Here is a 19,959-nt window from a genome sequence, read left to right on the forward strand (position 1 = left end):
AGCCCTGGGCTCTCAGAAGAAAGCTTTGATATGTACAAATAGAACCCCTGCCCCTGCTTTGAGCTGTGTCAAAGTGGGAGCTACAGAGTGGGTTCCTGGGTGGCTTTCCTGCTTTGATATAGAAAAGGGAAAGAGGAGGTCCCCAGCCCCAACTGCTAAAAATAGGCGAAGCCAATAGACTTTGACCTTGCTTCAGGGCTGGGCTGCGCACTATGGAAACCAGGCTTGGCTTTCTGCAGCAAGCTGGGAATATAAGCTGGGGATGCAGACAGCCAAGAGCCCTGGAACCCCCAGCCCTCTGATTTGCATATTAGGGGCTGGGTGGGGACATCATTCCTTGCAGGAGCCTCGATTATGGGGCAATAAGCCAATAGCCAAGTGGACCGTTCCCTTCTGAGCCCCCATCTATCACACCTGCCACCAGATGCTTTGTCCCAGGCCTTTGGGAAAAATCATTGGCTCAGCGAACTTTCCCAGAGGTCTCATCTAAATCGCTAAGGTCTCTCCCACGGACAGGGCAGCCTTGAGGTTCCAGCTAACCTCAGGGCATCAGCTCTGGGGGCCATGATGACATCTGGTCCCCCCCCGGCCTGCCCAGCTGGGAAGAAGTGAGACCCACACCCATGCTGGATTACAAAACCCTTTCTCTTCCATTAACTCAGTCCTTCAATTTCCCTCTGAAATGGACGTTACTACATTCACCTTGGTGTTAGGAAAACTGAGGTTCCAGAGTACAGTGTACCGAAAAGAACACTTAAAACCCGAAATCGGAAAACCTGGGTTCGCCCACAAGCTGCGCTACTCGCTGAGTGACCTGCCAAGGTCTAAGGACTTTGGTTTCACCACCAGAGATGGAGAAATTTGACAAATGGCTCCTAAGGTCCCTTCCGGGGCTAAGGACGAAAGTTCTAGGTTGTATGCCTTTGTCACCAATAGTCACCAAGCTAAGAAGAGGAGGACCTAAGTCTTAGGATCTAATCAGAAAGGTTTGTTCATATACACAAAGAATGACCCTGAGGCCACATGAGCAAACTGCCAGGGAGGGTAAAATAAGCTCAGGTTTACACAGAGGAGGAAAAACATTTTGGGGGTTGAGGACATGCTGCACGAAGGGCTGTCATCAGAGGTGGTCTTGAACGATGGCCAGAAGTTTAAACGGGATGAGAAAGGGTGTCCCGGGAGGGGAACCAGCACAAGCAAGGCGCGGGCAGTACCAGACCCAGCCTACCATGAGCCCAGCTTAGATGTCAAACCGATGAGCAGAAGAGGCCTGGGAGCTGTCGCTGCCCCACATCTCCAGGATCCTCAGAGTTCGGCAGACGAGGACCCTACGCCTGCTCTTGTGGGGAAGAAAAGCGCATCATATTCACAGGGCTGCATGCTTGAAAGGCTTCAGCACCTGCAGAATCTGAGCGTCTGCAGGTGTGTGGCCTGGGAAGGACGCCTGGATCTCACCGTGAACATCCCTCCCGCTGCACAGGGCCAGGGCACCAGCGGACGGGAAAGCCCGGCAGCCAAGTGAGCAGAGCCTCACAGCAGAGCCTTTCATAGTGGAGTCACATCCTCGGCTTTCTGGGAACCCGTGTGGCTGGAAAGCAGTCGCCTGGGGATGAGGACACGCCACCAGAACAACAGGTACTTGGCTCTAATGGCAGAAATAACAGGTACCTTCTCCCTGACTAGAGAAGATTTGTGGGGCAGACACGCCTGCCTCTTCTTTAGACTCAGATCACTGGGCATTAGAACTAGAAGAGCTCTTGGGAGAACAGGTCCAAGAACCCCATTTTAGGGATTTTCCTGGCAGTCCAGTGGTTAAGACTCCATGATTCCACTGCAGGGGGCGCGGGTTTGATCCTTGGTCGGGGAACTAAGATTACACATGCTGCCTGGGGTGGTCAAAAGAAAAAAAAATAGGCGCTTCCCTGCTGGCGCAGTGGTTAAGAATCCACCTGTCAATGCAGGGGACACAGGTTCAATCCCTGGTCCGGGAAGATCCCACGTGCCGCGGAGCAACTAAGCCTGTGCACCACAACTACTAAGCCTGCGCTCTAGAGCCTGCGAGCCACAACTACTGAAGCCCGCAGGCCTAGAGCCCGTGCTCTTCAAGAGAAGACACCGCAATGAGAAGCCCGTGCACTGCAACGAAGAGTAGCCCCCACTCGCCGCAACTAGAGAAAGCCCGCGCAGCAATGAAGAAACAACACAGCCAAAAATAAGCAAATAAATAAAAGAACCTCATTTTACAGATGAGGAAACTGAGCCCAAGGGAGAAAAGGTGGCTTATCTAAAGCCCATCAAATGAGTTGGGGCAGAACCAAGAGTAAGGTCCAGGTCTGACTCAGTCCAGGGCCATAAACAATCTGAAGCCAAAGATACCACACATGTTAGGACAACAGGAGAAGGCAGAATAGAGAAGAGTTTCCGGGATGAGGAGGGCTGGCAAGTGTCAGATGCTGGGGACAGCAAGGAGGACTCTGAACTCAGCACCCAGGAAGCAACCGGAAATGGAACTCTGACGCAGGTGTAGTGAGTAAATGCTGGAGAAACAGGCAAACTCCCTTAAAACAAAGTAGTAAAAAGGATGGACAGAGAGAAAAGAGAAACTTTGAGATGCAGGGAAGAAAACTCAAGGCGTTTCAGCTAAATGACCCGGTCTTCTCAGTAGGTGGCAAGGCCAACCATGAGACCAGTCTTTGTGGGAACTGGATTACGGGCCTGTGATCCAGAGTCAGAGGGGAACCCTGGGGCATTCCAGAGTTGGGATTAACCCCCAGAGCCCACTGGGGGATAATGAGGCTCCAAGAACAGCTCGGGGGCTTGGACTCTGCTGAACCTGTGATCTGTGATTTGTGCTGGTGCCAAAACGCACAGCCCGTGGCTCTCCAGCAACGCCTGGCAGCCGGGAGAAGCAGCAGAGGAAGCATATGGGCGTGTGTGTGTGTCAAAGGGAGGCCAGGGGACAGTCAGGGGAGCAGGAGAATCAAAGGGCAAGAGGGGACACAGGTGAGACAGCTGAGCTTCGCCAGGCCGGGAGGAAGGACAGAGTAGGAGGAGTTGTCGTGGGCCAAGGCCACATGTAGAAGAACTGGAAGGACGCGATCACGGGACGTTGTCATGGGTTGAGAAATGACAGAATTCCGGACCTTGGAGTGATTGCGGTGGTGAAAGGACCAGAAGTGCATCTGTGTGAGGTTTGCTCAACCGAAGCTTCAGTGAGAGGAAACCATGTCTGGAATGTTTAGAGGGGTCAGCAATTTGAGTTCTGAGGTTGCCCAGGGAAGAGAAAAACAGGCACCAGAGGCCTTGAAGGATGGGAAGGAGAGCGCTGAGGTCAGAGGGCACAGCACTGGGCAGTCCAACCTCAAAGGAAGCAGAACTGCACGGGGGAGGGGACAGGGAAAAGCTGGTCTGCCCTCCTCAGGGCCACAGTGGCCAGAGTGAGAGTCTCCGGCTCACAGGAAGGAATCAGGACCACGAACTCAAGGAGGCAGCTGGGGTGTTTGTGGCAACAGTCAGGGGGTTGGGGTAGTGGGCTGTCAGCAGACAGGAGGTCCTGAAGGTGGAGAGGAAGTCAGTGGTGTAGAGGGGCCATCCAGTGGGAGCAGAGGGGAGTGTCTGCCCAGCAGGCACTGTAGCCCGGGCGCACTTAAGTCCTGGCTCCACCGTTATCACTGCAGACTGAGCATCACAGTAACCATCTCAGGCAGATCCAATTTCCAGGCATCGACTTTGAGCATCTCCTTACAACCATCATGGGTAGCCCCCCAGAAGTCACTAAAAAGTGTCTTTCAGGTAGAAAGGCTTAGCCACAGATGAGGAGCTCCAGGTCTCAGCTCAAACATCTTCTACCAGGGAACTCACCCTTTCATACTCTGTCTAAGATAGCACTGCCCCTTACTCTGTCTATTCCCTCACCCTCCCTTTACTTTGTCTAACACCTCACTCTGCTTTATTTTCCTTAACACTTATTACCACCAGTCATGTTACATAGGTATTACATACATCCACTGCATTATCCACTGCATTATCCACTGCTTGGAACAGGACCCAGTGGCACTTAATAAATACTTTTAGGTTCCTGAATAAATTCTCTTTGAAACCCAAAGCTAGATTTTGTTGGGAAGGGAGACCCTGAAGTCTTTCCTGCTTTTTAAAAGAACAAAGCTGGAGGTACCACATTCCCTGATTTCAAGCTATACTACAAAGCTACAGTAATCTAAACAGTATGGTGCAGACACAAAAACAGACACATAGGTCAATGGAACAGAATAGAGAGCCCAGAAATGAACCCACATTTATATGATCAATTAATCAATGACAAAAGAGGCAAGAATATACAATGTGGCAAAGACAGTCTCTTCAATAAATGGTGTTGGGAGATCTGGACAGCTACATGCAGAAGAATCAAATTGGACTTCTATCTCACACTATGCACAAAAATAAATTCAAAATAGATAAAAGACCTAAATGTAAGACCTGAAATCATAAAACTTCTAGAAGAAAACATAGGCAGTATGCTCTTTGACAGTGGTCTTAGTAATATTTTTTGTATATGTCTCCCTCAGGCAAGGGAAACAAAAGCAAAAATAAACAAATGGGACTACACCAAACTAAAAAGCTTTTGCACAGTGAAGACAACTATCAGCAAAATGAAAATGCCACCTACTGACCAGGAGAAAATCTTTGCGAACGATACATCTGATAAGGGGTTAATATCCAAAATATACAAAGACCTCATACAACTCAACATCAAAAAACCCAAACAATCCTATTTAAAAATGGGCAGAGGATCTGAATAGACACTTTCCCAAAGAAGACATACAGATGGCCAACAGAAACACGAGAAGATGCTCAATATCACTAAACATCAGGAAAATGCAAATCTAAACCACAACAAGGTATCTATCACCTCACACCTGTCAGAATGGCTATTATCAAAAACACAACAAATAACAAGTATTGGCGAGGATGTGGAGAAAAGGAAACCCTCATGCACTGTTGGTAGGAATGTAAATTGATGCAGCCACTATGGAAAACTGTATGGAGGTTCCTCAAAAAATTAAAAATAGAACTACTATATGATCCAGCACTTCCACTCCCAGATATTTATCCAAAGGAAAAAAACACTAATTAGAAAAGATATATGCACCCCTATGTTCGTTGCACTGTTACTTACAATAGCCAAGATATGGAAGCAACCCAAGTGCCCATCAATAGATGAATGGATAAAGAAGATGTGGTATCTATAATACATATGCAATGGAATATTACTCATGCATAAAAAAAAATGAAATCTTGCCATTTGTGACAACATGGAGGGACCTAGAGGGTATTATGCTAAGTGAAATAAGTCAGATAGTGAAAGACAAACATGGTATGATATCACTTATACGTGGAATCTAAGAAACAGAACAAATGAACAAACATTACAAAACAGAAACAGAGTTACAGATACAGAGAACAAACAGGTGGTTGCCGGGGGGGAAGGAGGGAGATAGAAATAGGTGAGGGAGATTAAGACATACAAACATCTAGTAGTTGCAAAATAAGTGAGTCACAGGTATGAAATGTACAGTGTGGAGAATACAGTCAGTAATAAGGTAATATCTCTGTACGGTGACGGGTAGTAAATAGGCTTTCAGGGTGATCATTTAGAAATGTACAGAAATACTGAATTACTACATTGTGTAACAGGAACTAACATAGTACTGTAGGTCAGTTATAAAATAAATAAAGAAATTAAAATAAATGAAAGAGTGGTTCTGAGCTGTGTCGAGTTCACGTACTTGAGCACCTCCACTGCACACAGTTCTGTCTCAGGCAAAGCAGGGGAAGTCTTTGCTGACCTAATGCAACCTGCTGGAGGCTGCAAGATGGTTCTCGAGCAATGCCAAGACCCGCTCCGACTGCCCAGCCCCTGAGCCCACTAAGCCCGGCTGCAATTCAGCTGTGCTCACAGCACCTGCTTGCTACACCTGGCAAGAGTCCAGGAGAGGAGGGTAGCACAGCCTCTTCTGCTGGTTAAATACAAGCAGCATCCTTAAAAGAATTTCTATAATGATATTTCTTCTCTCTACCTACTCTAGAGATGTGCCCACACTGCATCCCTATGCTTGGAAAGGTTCCCCTAGTGCATCCCCATGTGTAACAGGAACACATCTTCCTCTTCCTTTCGCAGGTACTGGCCATCTCCAGGGTGGGGCACCACGGATGCATCATCTCACATGGGTGCCAGCACCTCCATCCCCATGCTCCTTACTGCAACAATATCACAGTTTTACTCCTGTTTTTCTCTACCAATTTCTAGCAACTGTGGATCTGTGATTAGCATGAAAAGCCAATCCATCCTGTAAGGAATCAAAGGCATACATACCGCAGCCTGGGCAGAGTCAAGGAACTGGAGGCCAAAGTAATCTGTTTCCACCAGGTCCAAGTGGTACACAATCTGATCAAACAAATCCTGGCCTTTGGCATGTTTCTGGAAGACAATTGGGTAGATGAAAATTTAGGATGTGACAACTGGATAAGAAACAAGATTAAAAAAAGAAAAAAACAAACCACAAAATCACTTTTCTCTCTCTATTGCATACATGTGTCACAGTACACAAATTTTTTAAAACGTAATTATTTTTATTATAATACAAACTCATGATGAAATCTAAGCATACATACATAATGACAAGAAAAACCCCCCAAACTACAACTTCATAGGATGATTAGGGAACCAATGACTTATTAAGATAAATGGTAAATAAATGGGAAAAAAATCAAGCATTGATCCTGCCTTTAGCTGTAGCACTGGGTAACCAAAGAGCGGATGACAACATATACAAAAATTAACTCAAAATGAATCAAAGACCTAAATGTAAGAGTTAAGACTACAAAACTCAGAATAAAACACACACACAAATCTTCATGACCTTGGATTAGGCAACAGTTTCCTAGATAAAACACCAAAAGTGCAAGCAACAAAAGAAAAAACAAGCTGGACATCATCAAAAATGTAAAACTTTTATGCTTCAAAGAACACCAAGATATCAAGAAAGTACAAAGACAACCCTGAATGGGAGAAAATTTTACAAATCATACTTCTGACAAGGGACTTCTATCTAGAACATACAAAGAATTATTACAACTCAATAATAAAAAGACATATATTCAATTAAAAATTAGGTCAAGGAAATAGAGATAGATAGATAGATAGATAGATAGATAGATACATGGTTCTCCAAAGATAGAAAAACAGCCAATAAGCATATGAAAAGATGCTCAACATCATTACTCATCAGGGAAATGCAAATCAAAACCACAATCAGACACTTCACACCCACTAGGAGGGCTATAATAAAAAAGACAGATAACCAATGTTGGAGAAACTAGAACCCTCTTATACTGCTGACAGGAATGTCAAATTGTGTAGCTGATTTAGGAAACAGTCTGGCAGTTTCTTAAATGGTTAAACCTAGAGTTACCATTTGACCCAGCAATGACACTTCCAGGTAAATATCCAAGAAAAATGAAAACATTAAGCTCACACAGAAACTGGTACAAAAATGTTCACAGCAGCATTATTCCTAATAGCCAAAAAGTGGAAGCAACCCAAATGTCTATCAACTGATGAATGGATAAACAAAACGCAGTACATCCATACAATGGAATATTATTTGGCCATAAAAAGGAATAAAGTTCTGATACATGCTACAACATCAGTGGATACTGAAAACATTATACTAAGTGAAAGAACTTGGTGACAAATGACCACATATTATTTGAAATGTCCAGAACAGTAAATCTACAGACAGAAATTAGATTAGTAATTGCTTAGGGCTGCCAGGTTTGCGGGGTGACAGTGAAGATGAGTAGGATTTTTTGGAGGTTAATGAAGTGTTCTAAAATTAATTGTGGTGATTGATGCACAACTCTACGAAAATACTAAAGACCACTAGATTGCATGCTTCAGATAGGTGAACTGTATGGTATGTGAATCTCTATAAATAAACAATTAAAAATAGTAGAGAGGCCAAGTTTTTCTTTATAGTAGTATTCCAGCAAATAAATGAAGAAGGAACAACAGAACTGCAGTATCACCATTTTGCAACTTCTAATGAATGGCAGGCTCTAAGCATTGGATGCCAGTGGCTACTAACATCGCAACAGGAGACAGACAGACAACCATTATGTACCTCGCCATGAAGAACGTCCCACCACCCAAGATATAATCTTGCTCCCCACACCTCTCTTTCCACAGGGGAAAAAAAAAAAAAATCAACCCTGGGACTGATTCAACCACCAGATCCAACTGCCAACTGTAGGAAATGCAGAGGAATGTTCTAAACTACATGGGACTGCAATTGGTGAGATCCAGCCTGTGGAAAATTCCAGAAGCTCCTCAGGACAAATGACCTAGTTTCTTCAACCAACAGACTATAGGGAAGAGAAGAGATGGAGGGAACACCTACAGATTAAAAGAGCTTTAAAAGACATTTTTTTAAAAAAGGATAACTTAACTTGAAATATCTAGGGATGCACACTTGGGTGAGCAAACTTGGAAAGATAGTAAAGAAGTGACTGTAATAAAGTCAGAGCCGTCGTTGCTCTTGGAGCCTGGAGGGGGCACAGGGAGGGGGCAACGGTGGACTTCTGGCTGGCTGGCAGGGTTCCAGCTTTTGACGTGGGTAGTGGTACAAGGGTGTCTGTCTACCTTCTAGTAGTTCATTAAACTGTACCTTTGTTTTATGTGTACATCTGTACTCACGTTATACAAATAAACAACAATAACAAAAAAACAATCAAAACTACATCAATGAATTACAGTCTCTTTCCTTCCTGGAAATACTCCTCTGAAGGCACCAATTCAACAGAAGCAGAAGACTTGACGTGCAGTGCTGTTCTCTATAAATTAATCTACTGGAGAAATAGGCAGGATCACGGGAGGGCAAAAAGAAGAACAACTGAAACTCCAATCACAGAACACAGCACTGGGGCCCACCAGCACTCCAGAATACTATTCGGCCATAACCAAAAAGAATTATGAAGATGAGACCGAAATATGGAAAATTCTTATGAGAAACGTTAAGTAAACACAGTACTTAACTCTGTTAATAGAAAGCTGTCATCCCAACTACATAAAAATACGTATGCACTGTACATGGACTACTTGATAAAAACAGGAAATTGGCAAAAACTAAAACAGCTGTGTTAGCATGGAGAAACTATAGATGGTTTTCTTCCCAAGTTTTTTTTTAACACTGGTCTTTTGGCAGTTGTTAGGCAGCAAATACAATTTCAAAAAAAAAAAAAAAATCACAATTCTGGCACTCTTCCTCCTTGCCCATAACAATCCATCTTCTGGATGTATTTCTTCCAATTACTATCCAGTGCTATTGGCCCCATGCAACACCTATTATCACGGTGCCAATGCTTCATTAGTGGGTTTCCTAGTGGGAAAAAAATAGTTAGAGTAAAGCTTTAGCAGCAGGATGTGGCAGAAAGAACTGCGCTGGGAGAAAGCAAGAGACCTGTGCTCTAGTCCCAGATACACCATTAACTCCAACCTTAAGCAATTCATAATTTCCCCCAAACCATACGGTCATCCTGGACTTCCCCTGCAGCTGCAAATCAGACGTGGCCATGGTGCCCTGAATATACAGGGCCACCAAAACTCAAATGACCCCAAATCCAACCTGCTCCCCACCTGGGTCTATTTTGGTTCAGGGCTTACCATCCAGGTATGTAATTTTAACACTCTCAGAGTATGAACTGAAAAAGCACAGTTCCCCACATGTAAAATGAGGGAGGTTAGCCCAAGTTTCTGTCTAGGTCATTCCAAATTTTACTTTTCTGATGTCTTTCTAAAGTGGCTCTTAATTTAGAATGAGCTCAAGGTGGCGGTTAGGAAAAGAACCTTTCTAGGGGCAGTGAGTCCCTTCTGCCAATGCCAGACTGGCTCCTCTGCTGACAGACCCTCACTCAGCTGGACTTGGGGGTGGCATACAGCAGGGTCTGGTGGATAGAAGACACTATTTTTACTCACCTATAAACACTTCCCCCCACTCACCTTCCTCCCTCCAAGTATGCTCTTTGGTCTTTTCTGCTGGAAAAGAGAATTCCCAATGGCCCTTTCCTGCTCTAAAAAGAATCTGGTGAAATTATGAGGGCTGGAATGAACAGAAGGGTCCTTGAAACAGAGGTCGCAGGGAGTTAAAGGCAGGTTGAAGATAGGAGGGTCAAGACCACAGCCCATGAATCAACCATCTTTCATGCCTCCCAGCTCACAGAGTGTCCATTCTCAAAACTGAGAAGGTTCCAGATAACTCGTCTGCACTGCCAGCCAGGACATCTGACTCGGGGCAGCCCCTAGCAGCCCACAAGCTGTCATCTCGGGCTTACTGGCCCAAACATTCCCTCCTTCGGCAGCTTCCCCAGCTCTACTCTCTCCGTCCGCTCCAGGGCAGTAAGTGCCCCTCTTCTGGGTTCCCACAAGCAGGCCCATGCCTTCATTACATACACACTTATCCCACTGCACCATAGCTGCCCATGTTCCTGTCTTATTCCTGCTTCAGACTGAGCACTCCCAAGGGCAGAGACCAGCTGTGTTCACCTGGATACCATTCTCTCTTCCCTCCATCCCCAAAACGCAGGCACTCCACAAATGTGTTTGCTGGCTGGCTGGCTGGCTGGCTGGCTGGCTGGCTGGATGGACGGATGTGTGGATGGATGCGGATATGTGCATGGGGGATGGATGGGGCCAGGAAACAAATCTTCTGGATGGGCCATGCCAAAGCACGAAAAACAGACTGATATTTCACAATGGGCAGGGCTAAAAATGAGAATACACTCACTAAAATCTTTTCAAATCAAGTTTTCCATGAACAAGCATCTAGGGAACTGTGCTCGACTTCCAAGGCCATTTACCTAAACACAATTTCGCGGCTATTACGTGAAGTGCTGTCTAGTGATTACACCAGGACATCTGTTAATGTGACAAGAATGGAAGCTGCTCCTTGTTGCCTCATCGTTAACTGGGTCTCCCCCTCTGTGATGAATCCATTCATTCATTCATTCAACAGATATTTACCAACTGCTCATCAAATGCCCGCCACCCTCTAGGCATTGGGGTATGCTGGGGTCCCAAAGTCTGGAAGGGAGCAGCTACAGGAAGCTACAGAAGAACAAGTCCTTCTTGCGGAGCAACGTCGTCCTAAACAGCTTAAGACCCGAGCCCGTAAGTAGCAACACCACTTACCTCCCTGCCTTCCCAAACAGAATATACTCATTGTAAAACCTTACAAAGTCCCCATCACCATCCTGAAGTCTACCAACTACAAGACACGTATGGAGAGCTGTTCCCAAACACAGCAGGATCTAGAGAGCTCTACCCTCGAGTTCTTACATCCACGTTGCCTAGTTTTTCTTCCTCCCGTCTCAGCACATCATTTTTTACAGGGACCAGCAACCAGTGGTTTGGAGACAGTATGTCTCTCTAGAGCAGCTCCTTCTGATCTGAGAGGAGCTAAAAATAACCACGTGCATGAAAATCATGTGTAAAGTAAGAGTACAGAGTCGCCGGTTAAAGACTGGGTCAGGCAGCCAGCCAGCAGGGAAAGGTATGGACATCGTGAAATCTTTGTTAGCCAGTCAGAGGTTCTGATTTTGCCTATTTACTGGTTCCCAGACACGGTCCCGATAAGGAAGACTGCTGGACAGCGGATGTCTTAACTGTCCCCCAGATAAATGAACCAGCCTGACCCTCTTAGATAGATGCAACTGGCAACGTCTTACTGTAACCTGACCCCCTTGCAATGTAATAGGTCGACTGTGGTCCTGGAAGAACAGAGAAGATAGAAGCCAATCCGTCCAAATCTCATTAGTCTCAATAGCATGAGATGCCGTGCATCCCAGGTAGGTTTGAAAGGAGGAAATAAGCTGTGTGAGCAAGTGCTAGTCAAGCGTATACATCCTAGTTGGAAAGCATGACATCTGGGCAGAGAAAGGATTTCAGGAGGCTTGCAGGCACACGAGGCTCTCTTCCATCCACCAGTTCCACATCCATCAGATGGCACGCCCCTCTGCATCCGTCTTCAGAAGGCTCTCTCTTTCCTCTCCATTGTGGCTCAGGCCACATCACCTCATATATGGACCTCAGCAACAGCCCCCGAGTGGTCCAACTACCTCTAGCGTCTCCCTCCTAAAGGCCATCTTCCTTGTGTTTGCCGGAATGGTCCTCATACAACACAGCCCTCATCTCAGTCACTTTTCTGCACAGAAACATCCACCAGAGGATGAAGCGCAGGCTTCCTGGCCTGGTGCTAGGGATTCTGCATAATCTATGCCGCCCAACCCAATACTCCTTCTCCCTCCCACAGGCCTCACATGTACCCTGGGCTCCAGGCAAACGTGTTCTCCAACCACGCCGCCCACTCACCACAGACAGCAGGTCCCACCCCTACAGTGTTGCCTGTGTCATTCCTTTGCCTAGGCGTCCTCCTCCCCTACATCCCCATTGCTATCCCCACCTGCAACGAGCCAATCCCCATGGCCACTTTCAAGTGACAATCATCATCACTAAACTTCCTGTTGGCGGCACCCTGTCCTGTTCATCTTTGCTTCTTTATCATTCGACATTCTAAAGCTCGAAAACATAACTGCTGATGCGGGTTTAGGAGAATCCTCAGCTCTCAAGACAGTCTTCAAACAACCCACTTTGCACAAGTCTGATCTTCCTGGTTCATCTTCATTGGGAATTCTCTACAGCCAGCTGGGACCTGGATGGAGAACCCTGGTACTACCATCTCCCGTTCCCGACTCCCTGTCTGTTCTAAAGCAGTCTAGAACACTGGTGTTTTGAAAACCATACCACACTGTGGCCTGCCCTTTTGGCTGATGAAAATGCTATGCCTTCTACGAAATATTATCAAGTTCTGGATTTTTATACATGGGTTAAAAAATAACCAAAATAAGTGTGGCGATGGTTTGAAACCTGAGTGCAGACTTTTGCATGTGCTCCAATTAAATGTCATCTTATTTAAATTGGCCCACAATCTATCCTTTTAAGAACATTATTAAAAGGTTAACCCCCTTGCTTGTTATCCCATATACCACTTATTGATCTTAGTTTTGCAACATATGGGAAATCTGATCATCAGGAAGGGGTGAGGGGTGGAGGGTACGGGGTGGGGGAGGGGCCGTGTCTTTATTTCTACAGTAGTAAGGCACCCATCTGATGGTGGCCACAGCCTGGTTATAAATACACACGGTTTTACCACGGGGGGGCCATGCCCTGGAACTCTCAGAGGCAAAAATGTTGGGTTGGGGGCTTCCCTGGTGGCGCAGTGGTTAAGAATCCGTCTGCCAATGCAGGGGAATTGGGTTCGAGCCCTGGTCTGGGAAGATCCCACATGCCGGGAGCAACTAAGCCCGTGAGCCACAACCACTGAGCCCGCGCGCCACAACTACTGAAGCCCGCATGCCTAGAGCCCACGCTCCACAACAAGAGAAGCCACCGCAACGAGAAGCCCGTGCACTGCAACGAAGAGTAGCCCCCGCTCGCTGCAAATAGAGAAAGCCCGCGCGCAACAACAAAGACCCAATGCAGCCAAAAGTAAATAAATAAAAATAAATTTATTTTTAAAAAAATGTTGGGTTGGAAAACCAGCTCTGTTTCTTTTCTAGCAATATGACGGTGACCCTAGGCAAGCCCCACCCTGAGACTCAGCCTCTCCATCTGAAAAATGGGGTACTCTCCTCCGCCCCATCCACCTTGCTAAGTCATTATGTTAATAAAAAAGCAAGAAAGCAAATGAGCGTGCACTGTAAACTGCGGTGTCCTATACACACAAAGGAATTATTATCACTTTCGTCCGAACCTTATTTCTCTCGCGTGTCCACAGGAATAACACGACGTACTTTTTGCCAAATGCCGAACAAAAACTGAGATACAGGAAGTCTGTGATCTAGTAATGCCATTTAAAGAAACACTGAGGCTAACGAGGCTTTGGTATTTTTGGTAAATCCCTGTTGGTCCCTGGAGATCAACTCCTTCCTTTCCAAGTTCGTAAACACCCCTGTTTAAACAGCTCCGGGAACTCTACCTGTTCTCATCGGTGGGCTTCCTGGCCAGCGGTTCCCAGAAGGCACCTACCTCAAGGTATCTTTCAAGTGTTTCTAGGAAGTTCTAATTCATGGTGAGTTACTAGTTCCTAACCCCACCCCGCACCTTGATAACTTGCTAGTTTTCTCTGAGCCTTAGCAGGAAACTAGCTCTCTGTTACACGCACGTAAAGTGGCCCAGGGGTCTCTGTCCCCATTGCCATCACTACTAAGTCATCACAAAGAAATATAAACTGTTTACACCAGGACGTCGTAAAGACAAATATCTGAACTTACCCAATAAAGTTACCTTGAAACGTCATCATGAGTCAGAAATAGCATCTCAGCCATCGGCAAGACCTGGTGACTCAAAACTGGAATCTACTGATGCAAAGACTGTGCAGAAGTATTCCTACTCTGCTGGACTGAAGGCCAGGCTCTCCAGCTTATAAATTCCACCTCCCAGTTGAAGAGGATCTCCATGTTTACAAAGGTTCCACGACCCCATTTTACAGAGAAGGAGCCTGACCCTCAGAGAGATTACGTGACCAAGTTCATATTGCTTACAAGTAGCAGACCTAGAATCAGGACCCCACCTTCCGGATTCTTAGACAGGTGGAGTTCTTTCCACCTCATCCCGCTGCATCTCTGGTCAGCTCATTCACCTCTTTGGCTCCAAACACACGAGCCATGTCCAGCAAACAAGAAATGTTTCTTAAGCCCAATTCAACACATGACTGCTGAGAGCCTACTTCCCATGTGGCCTCGGCGACAGCTGGGATACAGGGCCACATGGTCCGACACAAATAGATTTCATGGTGGGGTGGGGTGGGGGCAATTCCAGTTTTGTCTGGAGGGCAGGGAAGCTGTGGCAGAACGCAAAGTAGTTGATTTGCTCACATACTGACACAGAAGTCGAGACACGGTGCGTGGGGGACATCCACAGGCTGGGCAGCTCCTGGAAATTCAATTCTGGTAAAACAGGGCACATGTGATTAACTTCCTGATTTGCCTGGCTAACAACCTCTTAGAACTCAGAGGACGCAGCAAAAACAACTGCCCTTGGGGACTTCCCTGGTGGCGCAGTGGTTAAGAATCTGCAGGGGACATGGGTTCGAGCCCTGGTCCGGGAAGATCCCACATGCTGTGGAGCAACCTAGCCCGTGCGCCGCAACTACCGAGCCTGCGCTCTAGAGCCCGCGAGCCACAACTACTGAGCCCGGGCACCACAACTACTGAAGCCCGCATGCCTAGAGCCCGTGCTCTGCAACAAGAGAAGCCACCGCAATGAGAAGCCCACGCACCGCAACGAAGAGTAGCCCCCACTTGCCGCAACTAGAGAAAAAGCCCACGTGCAGCAACAAAGAACCAACGCAGCCAAAAATAAAACAAATTAATTAAAAAGAAAATTTACAGAAACAACTTCCCTTGATTTTGATCAACAAGGAAGTGAGAACAATCTTAGAAGAAAGTCATCTTGGTATGTGAGTCAGTGAAAGGAGGCAGTGACGACCAGGGTTTGCTTTCAACCAGGGGCGTGGGGCTCTCCACGTGCATCATGAGGTCTGGGTGGGCAGGTTGTAGGCTTAAGGGGTCCAGAACAGAGCACCACACTGGCTTCAACTGGTGGAGAGACCAATCTAAAACACTGAGACTTCGTGTTGCATTATTAATTAACTACTGATCAGCCCCTGTTCCAGGCTGATAAACCATCTTCAGGCCAAACTGTATTCATATCTCAGCAAAGAGTCAAAGCTCTCATTTGTTTCTGCTGTGAGAATTAAATGGTCCCAACGGCCATGAGCCTATGAACCTTCTTTCAATCCGTGTGGAATACCTAACATCTCCTAATGACTTCGGTTTCTGTCTCCCTATAGCTCCTTCCAAGCATGCCTAACACATGTGACTCAGCGGTTAGTTGAAGGGAGGGGTTCCCTTTCAATCCTCAAGATGCTGAATGAAGTCTGGATACTAAAGCTACTTGATCCTGGAGAACCAGACCTGAAAACTGGTTTCACCCAACACTTCAAATATTATACCTCCCACTCTCAATAAGAAACACTAAAACAGCGCATGTTGAATACTCTTTAATTTCGGGGTAGCTAGTATCAGGCACATTTTCATATGCGATCCCTACAGACCAGGACAAAAATATCAGACAACCTCCCTAACACAAAGGTCCACTGGACAAATGACTCTTAGAATTCTGGATTGCGAGCCTCTCCTCACCTTTATTATTAAGCTAGGTGAGTCATGAACCAGTCACAGTACTCTCTGCCCAACTGAGTCCACTCGAAGCCCTAGAGAATGGGATGGGGGCAGGAGACTGCGCTGAATGACCTCTAAGGCAGGGGCTTTCCATCCCAGTGCCCTCCACCTTACATCAAAAGAGAAGCAAGTACATGGGGACTTAAAAGGTCCCTGGTGGCAAGTACCTACAGGGTTAATTTTTGTGTTAATCTTTTAAACTGTGGCCACTAAAAAAATGGCTGCAAGGTCTTTTTCTTTGTCCCTTGCATATGGAAGAGGCTGGCGCTGCTTCAACCAAACAGAATATGGCATTAGTGATATTCTGTGATTTCCAAGGTGAGTGACAGTTCTCTTGGGATGCTTGCTCTGTGGGAAGAGCCAGCCACCATGTGAAAAATCCAACTACCCTAAGACTACCATGCTGAAGAGGCCATGAGCAGGCCTCTCAACTGTCCCAGGTGAGCCCAGCCTCCAGCCATCCCTGTCAAGGTGCCAGATGTGAGTGCAGCCATCATGGACCCTCTACACCAGCCAATCTTGCAACTAAGTACTCCTGGGTGATCCTGCTTGACGCCATGAAAAGCAAAAGAAAATCCTAGCTGAGCCCCACCTCAACGGGTTTTTTTTTTTTAACATCTTTATTGAAGTATAATTGCATTACAATGGTGTGTTAGTTTCTGCTTTATAACAAAGTGAATCAGTTATACATATACATATGTCCCCATACCTCTTCCCTCTTGTGTCTCCCTCCCTCCCACTCTCCCTATCCCACCCCTCTAGGCGGTCACAAAGCACAGAGCTGATCTCCCTGTGCTATGCGGCTGCTTCCCACTAGCTATCTATTTTACATTTGGTAGTGTATATATGTCCATGCCACTCTCTCACTTCATCCCAGCTTACCCTTCCCCCTCCCCGTATCCTCAAGTCCATTCTCTAGTAGGTCTGTGTCTTTATTCCCCTCTTGGCCCCTCAATGGGTTCTTGATCAACAGAACCCATGAACTACGATAAATGATTGTTGTTTTAAGCCACTAAGCACTGGGGGAATTTGTTATTCAATAGATAACCAGAATGAAAACCATATAGGTACACAGATATAACACATGTGCGTGGCATGTGTGCGCACTTTATAAAAGATTTAGTATGTAAAAGTTTTTCATAACTTTAAAAAACGTTGCTTAGAGTGATGCTAACTTAGGTACCATCTGCTTGGAGACGAGGAATTAGAATAATACATATATTCATTCTTAAAAAAAAAAGGATCGACAAACCAAAACACTGTTCTTCAGAGGCCACAAACTCTGCTTAGGAGAAAGACATTAAAATCAAGGGCTGAAATGTCTGAGGCTGCCTTGCTCTACATTTACCAGCTGCATATTCAGAACTCAATAAATTGCACTGAAAAGGAGGGAGAGGACTATTATGGATTCAAAGACACTTAAAAGACATTATTGACCAAATGCAGCCTGTCGTCTGCAGTTGGCTCCTGATTCAAACAAGCCAACCACCGTCCACAAAAAGATTTTGGGGATGGCGAGGGAAAGGTGAACAAGGACTTTGTATCAGACGACATTAAGGAATCATTGTTCATTTTGCTGAGTGTGATAACGGGGTGGTGAATAGATATATATAGATAGAGAGAGAGAGAGCTACCCATTTAGGTGTTAACAGGTGAAATGATAAGTTGTTTGGGAATTGCTTTAAAATACTCCAGAGAAAAAAATAATATATGGGTGTTGTGTACATGACAGTTTCATCCTACTGTTGTATGATGAGTCATACGAGTTGTCTCAACTTGTGTATTTGAAATTTTCCATAAAACTTAATGAAAACCTCACAAACTACAAAGGAGTTGAAGGTTGGAGGGTGTCAGCACGGTCTGGCCTGAGCCTTGCCTTCGAGCATCCAAGCCAGTGGCTGGGAAGAGAAACCTTTGTCCGCAGGGAAGGTGATGGTGCTATGCGATGCAGAAGGTGACTCCAAGCCAGTAACAGCTAATTTTCTGCCATGTCACTAAAACAAAATACAATATACAGACGTCCGTCCAGATTCAACTCAATACCTACTATGGACCTTAGGTCACATTTCATCCCCACCCCCAGTCTTCGGTGCCGCTTACAAAGGGGCTGCACTGCTATACTTTGTGCCCAATTTTGCAGACACAAATAACATACTGTTACAGCAAGAAAAAAAGTATGAGCAGCAGTAAAAGCTAATTTTTTAAGCTTTGGACACCAAGGTTCACATTCTACCTAATTTCAAGGGAACAATGATTTTTATCCCTTAGAACGTTTCTGAGGGATACAGCGTTGATTCTTTTTCTCTTTTCTAATCTATTTATTTATTTTTGGCTGCACTGGGTCTTTGTTGCTGGGCGCAGGCTTCCTCTAGTTGTGGCGAGTGGGGGCTACTCTTCGTTGCAGTGCGCGGGCTTCTCATTGCGGTGGTTTCTCTTGTTGCAAAGCATGGCCTCTAGGCACGCGGGCTTCAGTAGTTGTGGCGTATGGGCTCAGTAGTTGTGGCTCATGGGCCTAGTTGCTCTGCAGCATGTGGGATCTTCCCGGACCAGGGTTCAAAGCCGTGTCCCCTGCATTGGCAGGTGGATTCTTAACCACTGTGCCACCAGGGAAGTCCCTGGGGTTGATTCTTAATCTTGAACTAAAGTACCACCATCTGCGGCCCAGCAGAATACAAACATGTGATATGGGACAGGACAAGCTCCTCGGCCAAACTCCAGACAGCCATGGTGACAAAGGTCCCATACAGAACCCTTCTCGGCATCCGAGTTACCAAAGAAGAACACAGGGATGGTCCAGAAATCGGCTCATTCAAGTCCCTCATTTTACAGATGGGGAAAAACGAGGCCAGAGGCAGGTCAGGCAACCAATACAAGGCCAGGAATAGAACACCAGCCTTCTGACCCTGAGACCAATACAATTTTCTTTCTTAGGACTATCTCGCGACAAATGCATTATGTTACTTGAATAGGAAAGAAAAAGACCAGCCTAGCATTTCTGCTATGAAATGGTTAAGAACCAAATAGGCAATACGAAAAATTTCAGTGTTAAAAACTCCTTGACTATAAAAAGTGCTTGGTTTGAGCAAATATTTTTGGCTTTTTAAAAAGGGGGTTCAGAAAAGGAAAAAAAAAAAAAAGAAAGAAAGAAAGAAAAAAAACCACAGGAGAAAGGAAAAAGAAAATGAAACAAATTTGTGCCTGGCTAAACAGTAACATGCAATTAAAATGATGGATGCCTTTGTGCCAGAGGCTGAGTTTGAAACAAGCTGCTGGAAGAAGGGCAGCCCTGAAAATAAACTACCAAATTACTTTTTGCTGCCAGATTGCAGATTCCCCCTCCGTGTAATTCTGAAAGGAAATAACTCCATATAAATAAATATGCAACGAACTCCCAGGAAACCCAGCCAAGAAACATGAACAGAAAGAACTAATTTCGGGTGGACGACTGCCCCCACCCATCCTGCAACTTAGGAACACGACTAAATTTGCAAAGTAAGGCAGGTCAGTGCTACCTCACATACTTCCCTAAATTACTAGGTCCTATAATGACCATTCCCTTTTTCTCTGTGGAGCCCTTTACAGCTCTGAAATTTCTGGGTGTCA

The 19,959-nt window shown here is 45.8% G+C and overlaps 1 protein-coding gene across 6 annotated transcripts in view; it reads right to left on the minus strand.

The window, feature by feature from the left end:
- The window catches only part of EPB41L4B (erythrocyte membrane protein band 4.1 like 4B), a 144,740-nt gene that overhangs the window by 99,424 nt on the left and 25,357 nt on the right, over positions 1 to 19,959 (minus strand). For all 6 annotated transcript variants that reach the window (XM_079926007.1, XM_079926005.1, XM_079926006.1 and 3 more), the window contains exon 2: positions 6,374 to 6,478. In XM_079926007.1, the coding sequence (XP_079782133.1) occupies positions 6,374 to 6,478 (105 nt within the window). The remainder of the gene's footprint in view (positions 1 to 6,373; positions 6,479 to 19,959) is intronic.

The sequence above is a fragment of the Stenella coeruleoalba genome (genome assembly GCF_951394435.1).
Source record: "Stenella coeruleoalba genome assembly, chromosome: 7".
Taxonomy (NCBI): domain Eukaryota; kingdom Metazoa; phylum Chordata; class Mammalia; order Artiodactyla; family Delphinidae; genus Stenella; species Stenella coeruleoalba.